Consider the following 14,820-nt stretch of genomic DNA (forward strand, 5'->3'; position numbering starts at 1 on the left):
CTCCTCTCTCTCTTGCATGTACATGCGTTCTGTATATATGTATGTCTATGTTAAAGAAATAAAGACAGCCCACTGCATGAGGCTCCTGTAATGTCGGGTTTGACTTCGAGGAGAGCAGGATGTATGCAGCCATACCCCTGTTTTTGTAGAGGCTGTTTCCGGAACTCGAACCCACGAGTTTTGTTCTTGATTAATAGAACTGTTAAGATTGTCTGTACCAGTTCAAATTTTATCAAACACCTGGTACGTAGTCGAAATTTTAATCTTGTCTACTATTGATTAGCATCCGGTACCAGGTGTTGTATTGTAACACCTTGGATTGTGCTAACCTCACAAGAAGAAATACGTTTATTACTGGCCGGCAAATTGGTCACAAAAAGTATCAATTTTGGTCACTGAATACTACTAGTGTTCAAATATTGGTGGTCACTGGCTGGTCACTAGAAATTTGTCACAAATTCTATTTAGTGACCAACCACAAGTATTGGTCACTACAACCAAGAATAGTGATTTCCTTCGTTTGGTCACTAACGAAAAGCTATTAGTGACTGCAACTTTGATCATAAAAGGGCTTACAATTTGGTCATTAAAACACGTATTTTGGTCAGTAAAAGGGGGGTCACGTGACTAAATTACTGACCAGAACAGTTTTAAACAAAACGAAAACCCTACGTTTTCAGACATTAAAAATTTTGCAAAACACAAAAACAAGCAATAAAGCAAATCATTCCCCCCAAACTTAAATGAAACATTGTCCTCAATGTAAAAAGAATCAAAATGCATGCAATGAATCAAGTAAAGGGAAAAAAATTAAAACAAGAAAATAAAGAGTAAGGAGTAAGGTTTAGAGCTCCCTGGGCATATAATCTCGAGTAGGAAGTGCTTCAAACGCCAAGATCCTCTCATCATCATCATGCATCCAAAAGATGGGTTGCCTCCCAAGAAGCGCTAAATTTAAAGTCTTTAGCCAGACTCAACGATCTTCACATATCTGGGGGGTCATCGAGGTACATCACCTCAATAGTCTTGGTTTGTGCCGTCAAAGTATCAATATTCTCTATAGGATATGTGCAGTTTGATTCAATGAATGTCTTCTCTATAATTTGATCCACAACCTCGATGTGAAAACAATCATAAGGATCGAAGGGTCTTTTCAAAGCTTCAAAGACCTGAAAATTTATAGTTGTATCTTGCACATTCATGGTCAGTAAACCAGATTTAACATCAATTTTCATACCTACAGTAGCCATGAAGGGTCTACCAAGGATGAGAGGGAGTTTACGACCCGAAATTTTAACTTCCTTCATATCCAAGACGACGAAGTCAGCAGGGAGGATAAGTTGATCAACATGGATAAGTACATCTTCAACAATGCCTCTTGGGTACTTCACAGAACGATCCGCGAATTGCAAAGAGATCAAGACACACTTTAGTTCCCCCAACCCAAGTTGTTCATATACAGACTTGCTCCCAAATCAAGCAATGCTTTGTCAAATTTTCTTTTTCCAATAGTGCATGGGATTGTAAAGCTTCCAAGATCATGGAGCTTGGATGGCAACTTTCTTTGAAGCACAGCGCTCACATTTTTAGATAACATCACTTGTTCATGCTCTTCAAACCTCATTTTGTTGGTGCAAATATCCTTTAAAAACTTTGCATAGGAAGGGATCTGTATGATTGCGTCTAGCAGAGGAATATTAATTTGCACCTTCTTAAATTGCTCCATAATGTCTCCCTTATTTTTCTCTTTTCTGGCATGTTTGTCACGTTAAGGGAAAAGAAGAGGACCGTGAGCTGCTGTGTTTGGAGTATGAGGGACATGTTGCAAAGATTCGGTAACCTTGTCAATAGGAGTGGCGTCACTTTCAAATTTCAAAGAGCCCCCAAATTTCTTGTGAAATTGTTGCCCTGTTTCTATCATGCCTTCATCTTATGCTTTATCATCGATCTCTGGATTTCCAATCTTATTATCAATCACTTTTCCACTTCTCAAAGTGGTAATAGCTTGAACCTGCTCATGATTCCTTGGATTAGCTTATATTTGGCTTGGAAATTGACCTTGTTCTCTCTCCAATCTGTTTAGAGTAGTAGCTATGTGTCCCAACTGAACCTCAAATTTGGATTGACTCTTTTCCAACACTAATTGACTTTGTTTAAGTGATGCAACCTCTTGTTCATATCTATATGATTTCTTCAAGAGTTGAGATAACATCTCCTTAATAGAAGGATCTTCGTGTTGTGTGGGAGGAGCTTGATAGGGTTGCTGGTACGTCGTTGACCTCTTGCACATCTTCTAGGATAGGATTCAGTGGGGCAATTTGCAGGGTTGCTGGTACGCCAAGTCCAAGTAATAGAGTCTGCCCTTCCTAGTACCACAACCAATTGTCTTGCTGCTGAGGATATCCTGGAAAACGCAATGAGTTGGCCAAAAGGTTACAGTACAGTCTAAAGTCGTAGTAGTGTGAGCAACCTATAATAGATTATGGTTCAAGAACAGAACAATTAACATAGAATCCAAATTGAGTGCCTTAAAGAGAGATAGAGAACCTTTCTGGAGGGTTGGGATTTCATTAGCATTAGACACCACCGACTGAGGAGATGGTATATGAGAGATAATTTATCCAGAATCGAATGTTATATGGTCAGTCGCTCCTGAGTCAATGACTCATGTATGTTTTCTAGATGAAGTATTTAAAACATACATTTGGTACATGTTGTGGCTATAGAGGCAGTTGCGGAAGCCAATGTAGCCAAAACAAGATTTAAAAGATCTGTTTCTGAAGATGTGTGCAGTAATTTGCTCATATTCTTTCGAGGAGCTTTAGAATGGTCCCACCAATCACCGTACCTAATCAACTAGTAACAGCGAGCACAGGTACGTTTGTATCCTTTACAGTGGGTGCGCTTCTTCTTTGGACGGGATCCCAAGGCCTTATTATGAGAAGATCCACCTGTAGAAGTGTGCGACCTCTTTTGACATTGCACCACCATGGCATATGTTTCTTGAGCACCATTCATAGACATTCTTTGTTGAGCATTTCTATGAACATAAACAAAAAGTGCTATCAAGGTCCAGTTTCGGATCTTTATGCTGTATTTCCCCTCAAACTCGATCAAACTCAAGGTCAATGCCTACAAGGAAATGGTGGATGGGGAGACGATCAATTTTTATTTGCGTGCAGTAAAGTTGGCGACAGTGCATGAAGATAGGACTTTGATGGTCAATTTCTTGAAAGATTCCCTACAACTGGCTGTAGTATGTATGAACGGGTGCACCATTCTGCTTGATAGTGAATGCCCATTTGTTCCAATAAAAAATGTAAGATTCATCTATGCCATCATAGTAGGTCTTTTTGACAGCATCCTATATTTCTTTGGCGGTAATTAGCCGGATGAAACGACCCATTAATTCGGGAGTCATGGATTCGATTAGCCATCCCTTGACCCGAAAGTTCTCCGTACACCGTTTGTGGTAGGTTGGAGATGTCTCAGCAGGTTTCAGAATGGCACTGATTAGGTATCCCAATTTTTTCACGTGCAACGATCTGCATCTTCCTGACTTGAGACGATATCGCATAGTTGGTCTCATTCCTAATGACTCGGGTAGGGCGACCGCTTTGATGCGATGCTAAGAATAAGAATATGGTTTGAATGTTTGGATGATTGTATTCTTCTGCGTAAGGAGGAATATATGGGTTTACAAGTGTGCTTTACAAGGAAATGGATACATGAATCAAATTGGAGAATATCTCTTAATTGTACAAGAATTGTCTACTATACTGAAAATGAAATAAATCACCTAATGAATTGAGGAAATAAATCTCAGTGATTTGTTAGGTTAACTCACGTCAACATATTTAACCATATACTGCTATCACATAAAGATAAGAGAGAAATCAAATTTTATTGCTTGTTACCAAGCTACAACAGAGATCCGTTTTGGGATGCAATTTTTAATAGTACAACATAGATCCGATAGTGGTATTGAGTACCAATTTACAATACCTAGTTCTACATACTAATTCCCGATATCGGACAATCTTTTTTCCCTTGCATGATTATTTCCCAAAGTCCAAAGTCCTCCAAGCATGCTCCATTATTTTTGTGGTGGACTGTCGCGAATGGTTCAGTGATACTAGTGCCATAATTTTCATCAAAACATTGCCCTACTGGTTCATGAAAGAAACAATCCATCAATGATCCATTGCTTGATATTGCAGATATTATCGGAGGCTCGAAATCACCGGCAAGATGATTACCAAATGAATTAACATGATCTTGGCCGCCTGCAGCTTTTGAGTGATTTGACATTAAGATGCTTTCCCAGGCTCTCAATATGTCGAGGCATTGCGGTGCGTTTTGTCCAAATAATTGATCAGTCGGCCCAAAGTCCTTATTATGACCTAATAATATTGATGAGGCAGCAGAAATATCATTATTGTTATAAGGATGATAAGCTTGTTTGTGTAATTCTGAATCTCTCACAAATCTGGCTTCTGCTTGAAGCCTGGCACTTTCCCACTGAGCTATGTGGTTGAGGTTTGAGCCGGTCTTTGGGTCATCAGTTGAACCATTGGCGAAGCCAAAGATGGTAGTCTTAGGCTTGTGGGTTACAGGGTCATAGCCTTTCAAGGCCAGTCGTTTCTTGAGACGAGAGTGCCAGTAGTTCTTGACCTCATTGTCTGTTCTCTTTGGTAAGTGCGCAGTAATAGCCGACCACCTAGCTCATATACATGGAACACAATATCAGTATCATAATTAAAGTGAGTTTTTTTTTTTTTTTTTTTAAAAATTTTAAATTTAAATTTATTTATTTAATATTTATTTTTAATAGTACAACATAGATCCGATAGTGGTATTGAGTACCAATTTACAATATCAGTATCATAATTAAAGTGAGTTTTTTTATAAAATAAAAAAAAATATCCAAAATTATCCTAACAAAAGAGCAGTACATCCCAAACATACATATAATGTGTACACATATGCATATAGAAGTGTTATGTATAATATATAGAGATTGTTTGATACAGTTCAAATTTCTCATATACCTAGTACTTAGTCGATATTATATTCTTGATTATAGATTAGTGTACGGTATTAGGTAATGTAAATTGGTATAGTATGTAATAGTAACACCTCGAGTTCAATAGCAAAGCTAGAAATTCATAAAAAGCTCCATGACATCAATTGGGGTCACAAATTTTACTGGGTTGAGGTTCAAAAAGCATCAAATATATACACATATATAAGTAAAAATATTTTAAAATAAAAAAAATAGGAGAGGGGGCCTGGGCCCACCGTGGTCCATAGGTGGCTCCGCCACTGCTCGGCTTGTGATGACATGTGTTGAACTTTCATTAATAAACCACTAGGTTTGTCTAGGTTTTATAAGAAATTACAGGGAGTCTCCTTATAGCCATTTTGATCGACATATCTTCATGAGATGGAGTATGGTTTCTTGAGTCTTGGGCTTTCGGGGTATATTTATGTATGCATGGTGTCAAGTATGTTCTCCTCGACCCTATAGTTGAGGAGAACGCGCTACATGGTGAGGAGATCGAGCTTGACACCGTGCATGCATAAATATATTCCAAAACCCCAAGACTCAGGAAACCATACTCCACCTCATGACAATACATCGATCAAAATGGCTAAACACTCTCTAGTAGATAGTATATTATGATAAAGTTTGGCAGAAAGAAAAATAAGAGAGAATTCCAAGTAGTTGGGATGAAACATGAGAGTACTATCTAAAATGCATATATGCGTATAAATCAAAATATTGCATGTGATGTACTTGCCTGTTGCCTAAAAGAGCATGAAGTTGAATGATGGTTTGGTCTTCCAGCAAACTGAAATTTCCCCTCTTAATATCAGGTCGTAGGTAGTTTCTCCATCTTAGCCTGCAGCTCTTGCCGCATCTTTGAAGACCTATTATCATTATATATGTTTTATTTATTTATTTTTAAAACAGTCCAAGTTCCAAAAAAACCCTAGTCTTAACATTTATTGACTTCAGACCCCAAAACAAAACAATAACGTATCGACTGTGTCCAAATATGAGCTAACAAATATGTTACCCAAAACTCCCGTAAAAAGAAATATATGTTACCCAAAACAGGCTGAGAAATTGTAAATGATTGGAAAGCTATGAAAGAAGAGTTAGTTATAGAAATTGACCAGCTTTCTGAGGCAAGGATTGCCAATTTCCATGACCATGTTTTTGAACGAAAGCTAAGAGCTTTTGGTCCTCCGCCGGAGTCCATGGACCTTTCTTCACGCCGGACGACGCAACACAGTCATGAGTAGACTTTCCCATGTCTCTCTAAAAGAGTAGTTAAGAAGAGAGAAAAAAGGAACTTCAATGAGTATCGTGTTTGATACGTACGTGAAGTATTTGTTTGAGCTTAAATCAGTGAAAGCATTAGTGTGAAGATTGAGAGTGATAAGATAGGCACAGACTACCCAGATTAGACAGAAGGAATTTGATCGCTTCAAGCGAGAATGGGCTCATTCCATCACTATTTATATTGAAAACTTGATTAATGCCTCCTGAAACTTCGGGTAAATCTCATTTTACCTCCTAAAGTTAAAGTGACCTACTTAAACCCTTTGACCGTGATTTCGTGTTCTACTTTACCCCCGCCGTTATTTCCATTAATAACTTTGTTAGTTTTGATGACATGATAGGACTATTTTAGCCTTTTTACCAAATGTAATTACTTGTTTAATTAAAAAATTATATTAAAAAAATGGGAAAATTAATAAATAAAAATATTGCTTCTTTATTCTTTAAAAATAAAATAAAATAAAATACTAAAAAGAAAAAAAAATTACCCTACCCAAATCCAACTCTCGCCAAAGATCCCAATCCCAAAAAATGGCCTCATCCTTTCTCCTTTCTCCTTTCCAAACCCACCACCAACCATACCCATCCACACCCCCCACCAGCCATACCCACCCAATCCCCAAAGATTATGATCATGAATTTGGCATCCATTGCAATAGGTGTCATTCCCCTATAGAGGAATTATGTAAATTGACTAACTACAAAAGCCCCACTTGGGATTGCCTTTTTGGGTCAAAAATCTGCTTTAATTTAAAGTTAAGTAGTTTAAGGTGTTTGGTAAAAATAAAATATCCCGATTATTTTAAAAGCAGTGGCCTTTTGACAGCAGCTTTTACAAGCAGACTCTGGGTTGCTTTTCAAAACTGCTTTTAAAAGAAGCAGAGATGAGCCTCTGATGAATTTTTTTTAATTCCCAAAATGCCATCATTAAGTTTTAAAAATGAGACCACCTCCACCTCTACATCCAACTCCACCACCTCCACCAACACCGTCACCGCCACCGCCACCACCACCACCACCACATCCTCCTCCTCCTCCGCCACTACCACCACCACCACCACAACCTCCACCTCCACCTCCACCACCACTTCCACCACCACCACCACCACCACCTCCTCCACAACCTCCACCACCTCCACCACCACCTCTTTCACCACCACCTTCACCTCCATCTCTTTCACCACCACTACCACTATATGATAAGCGCATAACGCTTTCAACATCTTGTCCATTTTCGTCATTATTCACAGGTACAACAGTTTTATATTAAAATTTACCAAACGGTTTTGACACTGCTTTTTGTATTAACAACACTTTAAAAATATTGTTTACCATATATAGAGCTGTTTTATTTTACAGTTAATTATTTTCAAAGCACAGGAGAAGCAACTTTTTTAAAAGTGACAGCAATTCCAAACTGGCCCAAAATTAAAAACTTTTTTAATGACAGAGGTTCTCTCTACATTGGGGTGGGGATTTGGGGTGAGGTGGCTATTGGGGTCGAGGAAGTTCAGGGGGCAGCAGCTGGGTGTATGGTGTCTGTTTCAAATGATTAGGGGTCGGGGGAGTGTGGATGACTTGGGTGATGGTTTGGTGGCGGGGTTGATAGGTTGTGGCTCGGGGCTTAGATGATTGGGGGCGCGGGGGAGTGTGGTTGGCTTGGTGATGGTTTGGTGGCTGGGTTAGCGGGTTGTGGCTGGGGTATAGGGTTGTGCTGGTATGGGTGGTACAATAAGGAAGATGGTGGTTGCGGGACAAAGGGTGGGGCTGCACTGTTTTCTTAATGTTTTTATTTTATTTTAGTTATGTTGTTTTGTTTTTTAATCTTTTATTCTTTTGTTTTTCATTTGTTTTGTTAATTTACTACAATCTTGATCTGGGTACCCTTTTTTTAAAATATTTTATTTTATTTTTAAAGCATAGAGAAGAAAGATTTTTATTTATTAATTTTTCTAATTTTTAATATATTTTTTAATTAAACAAATAATTACATTATTTTATATTTAATTCAATTTAAATATAAAAAAAGTGGGCTATTCACACATCATCACTTGTGATAAAAACACTAAAATAGTACTGTCGCGCCATCAAAACTGACAGAGTTATTAATGGAGATAACAGTGGGGGGTAAAGTGGAACACGAAATCACAAGGGGGTTAAGTATGCCACTTTAACCTTGAGGGAGGGGTAAAGTAAGACTTGACCGAAGTTTCAGGGGGAACTACAATAAATAAGCCTTTATTAAATGTGGTAGTTTAAAGAAGTAAAGATGGAAAGACATGAGCGTAGCCAGGTGGGCTAGAGCAAATGTGCTCCTCACTTTACTTGAGTTCGAATCCGCCTCTCCATAGTTTAGATTAGTTTAAAGTTTTTTGCATGAAAAAAAGAAAAAGAAAAAAAAAGGGTGGTTTGGATACTTGGTAAGGTTGTGTTGTAATTTGTAAGATCCCACATCAACCAAACGGAGAGGGGGTGATGTGCCTTATATGGCACACCCGCATCCATCTAGCACGAGGCCTTTTGGGAGCTCACTGGCTTCGGGGTTGTAAGAACTCCGAAGTTAAGCGAGTTGGAGGCTGGAGCAATCCCAGGATGGGTGACCACCCTAGGAAGTTGCTCCGTGAGCTCCCAGAAACAAAAACCGTGCGGGCAGTAAGGGAGGCCCAAAGCGGACAATATCGTGCTACGGCGGAGCCGGTCCGGGGTGTGACAGTTTGGTATCAGAGCCACTCTGCCGTGTGATGCGAGTGTGCCGACGAGGACGTCGGGCTCCTTAAGGGAGGTGGATTGTAAGATCCCACATCAACCAAACGGAGAGGGGGTGATGTGCCTTATATGGCACACCCGCATCCATCTAGCACGACGCCTTTTGGGAGCTCACTGGCTTCGGGGTTGTAAGAACTCCGAAGTTAAGCGAGTTGGAGGTTGGAGCAATCCCAGCATGGGTGACCACCCTGGGAAGTTGCTCCGTGAGCTCCCAGAAACAAAACCGTGCGGGCAGTGAGGGAGGCCCAAAGCGGACAATATCGTGCTACGGCGGAGCCGGTCCGGAGTGTGACATAATTCCACGCAATACAATATATAAGAGAATCTCCTTTGGAGATGTAAAATTGCCACATGGGCATGAAATGACAAAAAATAAATGTTACAGTTATTCTAACCGAGTAGTTAAATTCTACATGAGCTATCAACTTCAAATTTAATATTTTTTTGTCCCCTTGAAGATGCGTTAAGTGAATGACTCCTCTATTAATAACATCGAGATATTTTGTAATAAAACTCCATATATGCTGGGCAATAAGTGTTTAAGTTAGGAAATGATATTGTTACTGACAGTGATAACAGCTGGTGGACCGTTCAGTACCAAAATAAAATTTCAATTGGGTTGTTGGTCTCCTCAATTAGATATTGCAGATGATGCTTAAGAAATAATGGGGGTTTTATGGAGTTTGGGGGGCTACGGCCATGGTAGGCTTGCATGTGGCTCCACCCCTATTTGTACCTACGCTTAAGTGTGGACTCGGGACACCATGTCGTTATAAAGCAAATATATATATATATATATATATATGATATAATACACAAAAATATCTCAATGCATGTTTATCAGTAGTCTCACACAAAAATTTCTTCATTTGAGGAGAGGGAAGAGAAATGCATCAGAAACTGAAAGCACCACCACTGGTAGGGCCAGCAAATGCCCAGGAGGGTATTGTTCAGTTTTTAATTCCTTTTGTAGTTTTCTAGCGTCTATACTTCACAAACGATTAAGTAATTTTCTTTATTATTTCGTACTGTAAGTTTTAAAGTTTAGAATAATAGTGTTCCCGCAATGTTTCAATGTATAGATACCATCTGTTTCTGAACTCCTTTTTTTTTTATTAATAAGTGGTTAGTATAAAATGACTCTAGGGATATAGTTCATCCTTTCAGCTTTTAGGTAGCTTGTATGAGAATTTATTTATTTAGGGTTTATTATTTGAGCATTCGAGTTCTAAAATAATTTTCATCTAACACTACGGGGATTCAAACACGTGGATTCTCATATGCAGGATAACTCCTTTTAATCATTTCAGAATTTTTGTATAATTTGATAAGTTCTAATTTTTTTAGTAACATATAGTTGTCTAAAGTTCACCCCCTGACAAAACTTCTAGCTACACCACCGCCGCATCGGGCATCATCCGGTAGAAAATGGTTCGACATTAATTTTCCTTTTAGCTCTTCTGCGCCGTTTAATTAAATAATTTTCTCTACTGTTAAATATCTCAAGTACCATTGCACGTGAAAAGGACCATAAAAAACAAAAAATAAAAAGCGTCATGCACAAATTCACAAATAAATTATCTGTACCTCACTCGAATATCATTCGAGTTCTAAAATAATTTTCATCTAACACTACGGGGATTCAAACACGTGGATTCTCATATGCAGGATAACTCCTTTTAATCATTTCAGAATTTTTGTATAATTTGATAAGTTCTAATTTTTTTAGTAACATATAGTTGTCTAAAGTTCACCCCCTGACAAAACTTCTAGCTACACCACCGCCGCATCGGGCATCATCCGGTAGAAAATGGTTCGACATTAATTTTCCTTTTAGCTCTTCTGCGCCGTTTAATTAAATAATTTTCTCTACTGTTAAATATCTCAAGTACCATTGCACGTGAAAAGGACCATAAAAAACAAAAAATAAAAAGCGTCATGCACAAATTCACAAATAAATTATCTGTACCTCACTCGAATATCTAAAGTCTTTTTCAATCTCTACTGTAGACGACACCGTACTTCTGCTTGGAATTTTTGTATTTAGGCTTCTCGCATTTAATCGTATTTCGACTAATCTAAGCCACTCAAACAATCTGCTTTTTTTTGTTTTTTCTTCCTGTTCGTGCTCTGTTCTTCTTGTTTCTGTTTTTTTTATTTGATAGCTGTGTGCCTAAGGCTGATGCTTCTGTTCTGTCCAAAATTCAAAATGAATGAGGACATTGGAGCAATTAAAGTATTTAATGATCATGGTACTCTGGGTTCCTTGCCAAACTTTTCTTTCTTTGTTTCTTTTATTTATTTATTTTTAATTTTTTTGCTTTTAACATTGCACCCACTCCACACTTGACAGCTAACTCTGACCGACGCATAAAAAAGGAAGGAGGACGTTCTGTTCAGGCTATGATATTACTCATATGTTTCTCAAAAACAGTCATCCTACATATAAGCAAGCACACAGCTATCAAATGAAAATAGCAGAAAGAAGAAGAAGAAAGCACGAACGGGAAGAAAAAAATTAAAGAAAAAAACAGAAAGAAGAAGTACACTCGTTGGAGAAGGAGAGAAAAAGAAAAACACGCTGTAACCTTTAACTGCGTTAAGTTAGTGTTTAAATGGGTTTTGGAAATAAAAATTAAATAAAATATGACTTGTCATGTTTTAAGCTTTCAGATCGTTTGAGTGACTTAGATTAGTCAAAATGCAGGTAAATGCGGGAAACTTAAATGCAGAGGCTTGAGATCCCTTCTACTCCATCAAGGAAGGTACCACCTTATACTGTAAACTGTATTTAATTTAAAATTCAGAATTTACTTTCTTAATTTTGTGTTGGTGAAAAACTAACAGATATATCAGAACTTTTTAATTGGTGGAAATCCCAAATTGTTTCTCATACAAACATCATTATTTTTCTATTTTTCTTTTTTCCCAAAAGGATGTAAAAATTTCCCATTAATATACACTAATCACTTGACACACGAATTGGTTCGGTATTGCACAGGCAGCATATTTGAGCCATGTTGAAACAAGGTAACTATGCCTAATGGGCCGGCACGGCCCTTTCCGTTTAAAACTTATGTATTAAATTACATTTACTTTAGAGAAAAATCTATATATATAAAGTAAAATGCAGAGAATGGTGAAACATTCAAAATACCAGAAAATGTCAATGGTTAATCAAACATTAAGAATTGAAATTATCAATTAAATGAGGATAATATGGTAAATTCACACTTTTTCATATTAAAAAAATTAAAATTAAAAGAAAAATCAGATAATGGATCCTATTTTTATGAAACACAACTACCCATGATCTTTTTCAATTCTAAAATAAATTTAAATTATTTTTTTTAAAAGCCTCTCGCAGGCGCGGAAGTGCGTGCAGAGAGGCTAGTAATACATAATATTATTACATTTATATCTTAAATTCAAGTGTATTTGTTGCTCTAATAATAATATGTAATAAAATTGAATGTTTTCCTCCTCTCTCCTCTCTCCTCTCTCCTCTCTCCTCTTCCCCACACTCCCTATCTCTCCCTCTCTCTCTTCGCCTCAATATTTCTATTCGAATTTCCAGAATCCGCATTAAAAAAAGAGGAATGCTAGCAACCTTCTCTCTAACCTTCTCTTTTGGACATTCTCCATTCTCTTTATGACAAGTGTCATTTTTCATACACTTAAAACAATGACATTAATGCATCACACAATTTAGTTTTTGTTTTCCAAGTTTACCATTTTAAAATGTATTGGCTTTTATATTTCCTTCAATTTATTCAAATTTTGTTATAACTTCTTTAGCACATTATTTTTTTTTAAAAAAAAGAAAGAAAAACGTCATATTTTTTAAAAATAAAAATAAAGTTTGTTTCATGACATTGTTATCATCTTTATTTTGTTTTTAACAAAACATGCGTTCTCTTTGGAAAAATTAAAAATTAAAAAACACTTCAGTTTTTATTTTCTTATTTAATTTTTAACAAGCTGGTAAGAAAGTTAAAAAAAAATTAGCTTGTTATTATAAAAAAAAACATTTAATAAGGGTAAATTTGGAAAACAAAAACTAGTTTGTGTGATGCATTAATGACATTGTTTTTAGTTTAAGGAAAGTGACACTTGTCATGAGAAGAAGAGAGAATGTCCAAAAGAGAAAGTTAAAGAGAAAGTTGCTAGCACTTCCCTTAAAAAAATTTCTTCTTCATCATCAGCTATATTGCAATTTGCATGTTTCATTTTCTTTCCTTGTAATCATATTTAATTTTTTGGTTTATTAATTAATTACTATTATTATGGCGAGGCTCCTGTATTTGTTAATTAATTCGGCGTTGAAATACAGTGTTGGCGTTGAAATACAGTGCTGGAAAAGTGAGAAGCGTACAGACAGAGGCATCAGTCGCTTAATTATTTGCTTCATGAATTTAATTTTCCATCTGCATTCGTTGGGGCCAAAGCCCAACAACAGAACTTATCTCCATTCATTATGATGTAGAGGCTCTACAGTAGAGCAATGCTATTCACTTTTTTTTTTTTCTTTGTTAGCTTCAGTGACTAAGAACAAACTGGAGAGGAGAGGTCCAGGGGCATAAAAGAAGTACATGTTCAAAGAAAATAGGGTTATTTGTAGTAATGGTCCCTTAACTATATTTGGAATTACATTTTGATCACTCAACTCCAAAAATAGTTACAGAGGTCACTCAATTAGGTGTTGTGTTGCACCATTAGTCCATACCGTTAGAGAGACTTGACGGACCTCTCTGTAACTATTTTTGGAGTTGAATGACTAAAATGTAACTCTGAGTATAGTTGATGGACCATTGCTACAAATAACCTTTATTTATTTATTTTTTGTTATTTCGTTTTTATAAATATTTGGAATGAATTTCCAAGTTTACCCATGGATTTAATGGAAAAATAAACAGACTTGACGAAAGGGACTAGTAATGCAACACCATACATAATTGGGTGACCTCTGCAGCTATTTTTGGAGTTGAATGACCAAAATATAATTATAGGTATAGTTCAGAGACCATTGTTACAATTAATCCAAGAAAATAAAAGATGAACATACTAATTTAATTTGTGACAATAAAAACCTGAGGGGCAAAATTGGTAATCCGAAGAGTGAGCATGGGACATGTCCAGTGATAGAAATATCGTATATTATTAGGTAAATTACTCAAATGGTCCTCAAACTTGTACGCGATTTACATTTTGGTCCCTAAATTAAATTATTAGTTCAAATGGTACATAAATTCTATTTTAATCGCCCATTTGATCCAACCGTTATATTCTGTCAAAATTGCTGTTAAATATGAGGGCAAATTGGTCATTTCGTACGTTAAAATAAAAAAAATAAAAAAATAAAAACTCAGTAATTGGAATAGGGGAGAAGAAATCGAAGGGAGGGGGTTTGGGTCTCATGATTTTTTCCTCTCTTTTTCTTCAATTATTTTCTAGTTTTGTATTTATTTTAACCCTATTTTATTTGTTAATTATGAAAAGTCGTATTTACCCCTAAAATTTGGTTACATTTAATAGAAAATGTAACGGTTGGATCAAATAAGCGATTAAAATAGAGTTTATGTACCATTTAGACAAATAATTTAATTTAGGGACCAAAATGTAAATCGCGTACAAGTTTGAGGACTATTTGAGTAATTTACCCTATATTATTTTAATAGCTAACTTGAGGGACCATTTCATCC

General features: G+C 36.7%; 1 protein-coding gene across 1 annotated transcript; it reads right to left on the bottom strand.

Annotated features, from left to right (window-relative positions):
* Positions 1–983: 983 nt before the first annotated feature.
* LOC117621622 (myb-related protein 306-like) lies at positions 984–6,322 on the bottom strand. Its single transcript, XM_034352190.1, has 4 exons — positions 6,184–6,322; positions 5,805–5,934; positions 4,171–4,720; positions 984–1,427 (listed from the first exon to the last, which is right to left on the bottom strand). The coding sequence occupies exons 1-4, from the start codon at positions 6,320–6,322 to the stop codon at positions 984–986; spliced, it is 1,263 nt and encodes a 420-aa protein (XP_034208081.1).
* Positions 6,323–14,820: the final 8,498 nt, after the last annotated feature.

The sequence above is a fragment of the Prunus dulcis genome, chromosome 3, assembly GCF_902201215.1.
Source record: "Prunus dulcis chromosome 3, ALMONDv2, whole genome shotgun sequence".
Classification (NCBI taxonomy): domain Eukaryota; kingdom Viridiplantae; phylum Streptophyta; class Magnoliopsida; order Rosales; family Rosaceae; genus Prunus; species Prunus dulcis.

Coding starts and splice junctions, on each gene's coding strand:
- LOC117621622 (XM_034352190.1), bottom strand. CDS start 6,322: ATGGGAAAGTCTACTCATGACTGTGTTGCGTCGTCCGGCGTGAAGAAA. Junction 5,935..6,183: donor ATCCTTGCCTCAGAAAGCTG/GTCAATTTCTAT, acceptor TAATGATAATAG/GTCTTCAAAGATGCGGCAAG. Junction 4,721..5,804: donor CATGCTCTTTTAGGCAACAG/GCAAGTACATCA, acceptor TATATGAGCTAG/GTGGTCGGCTATTACTGCGC.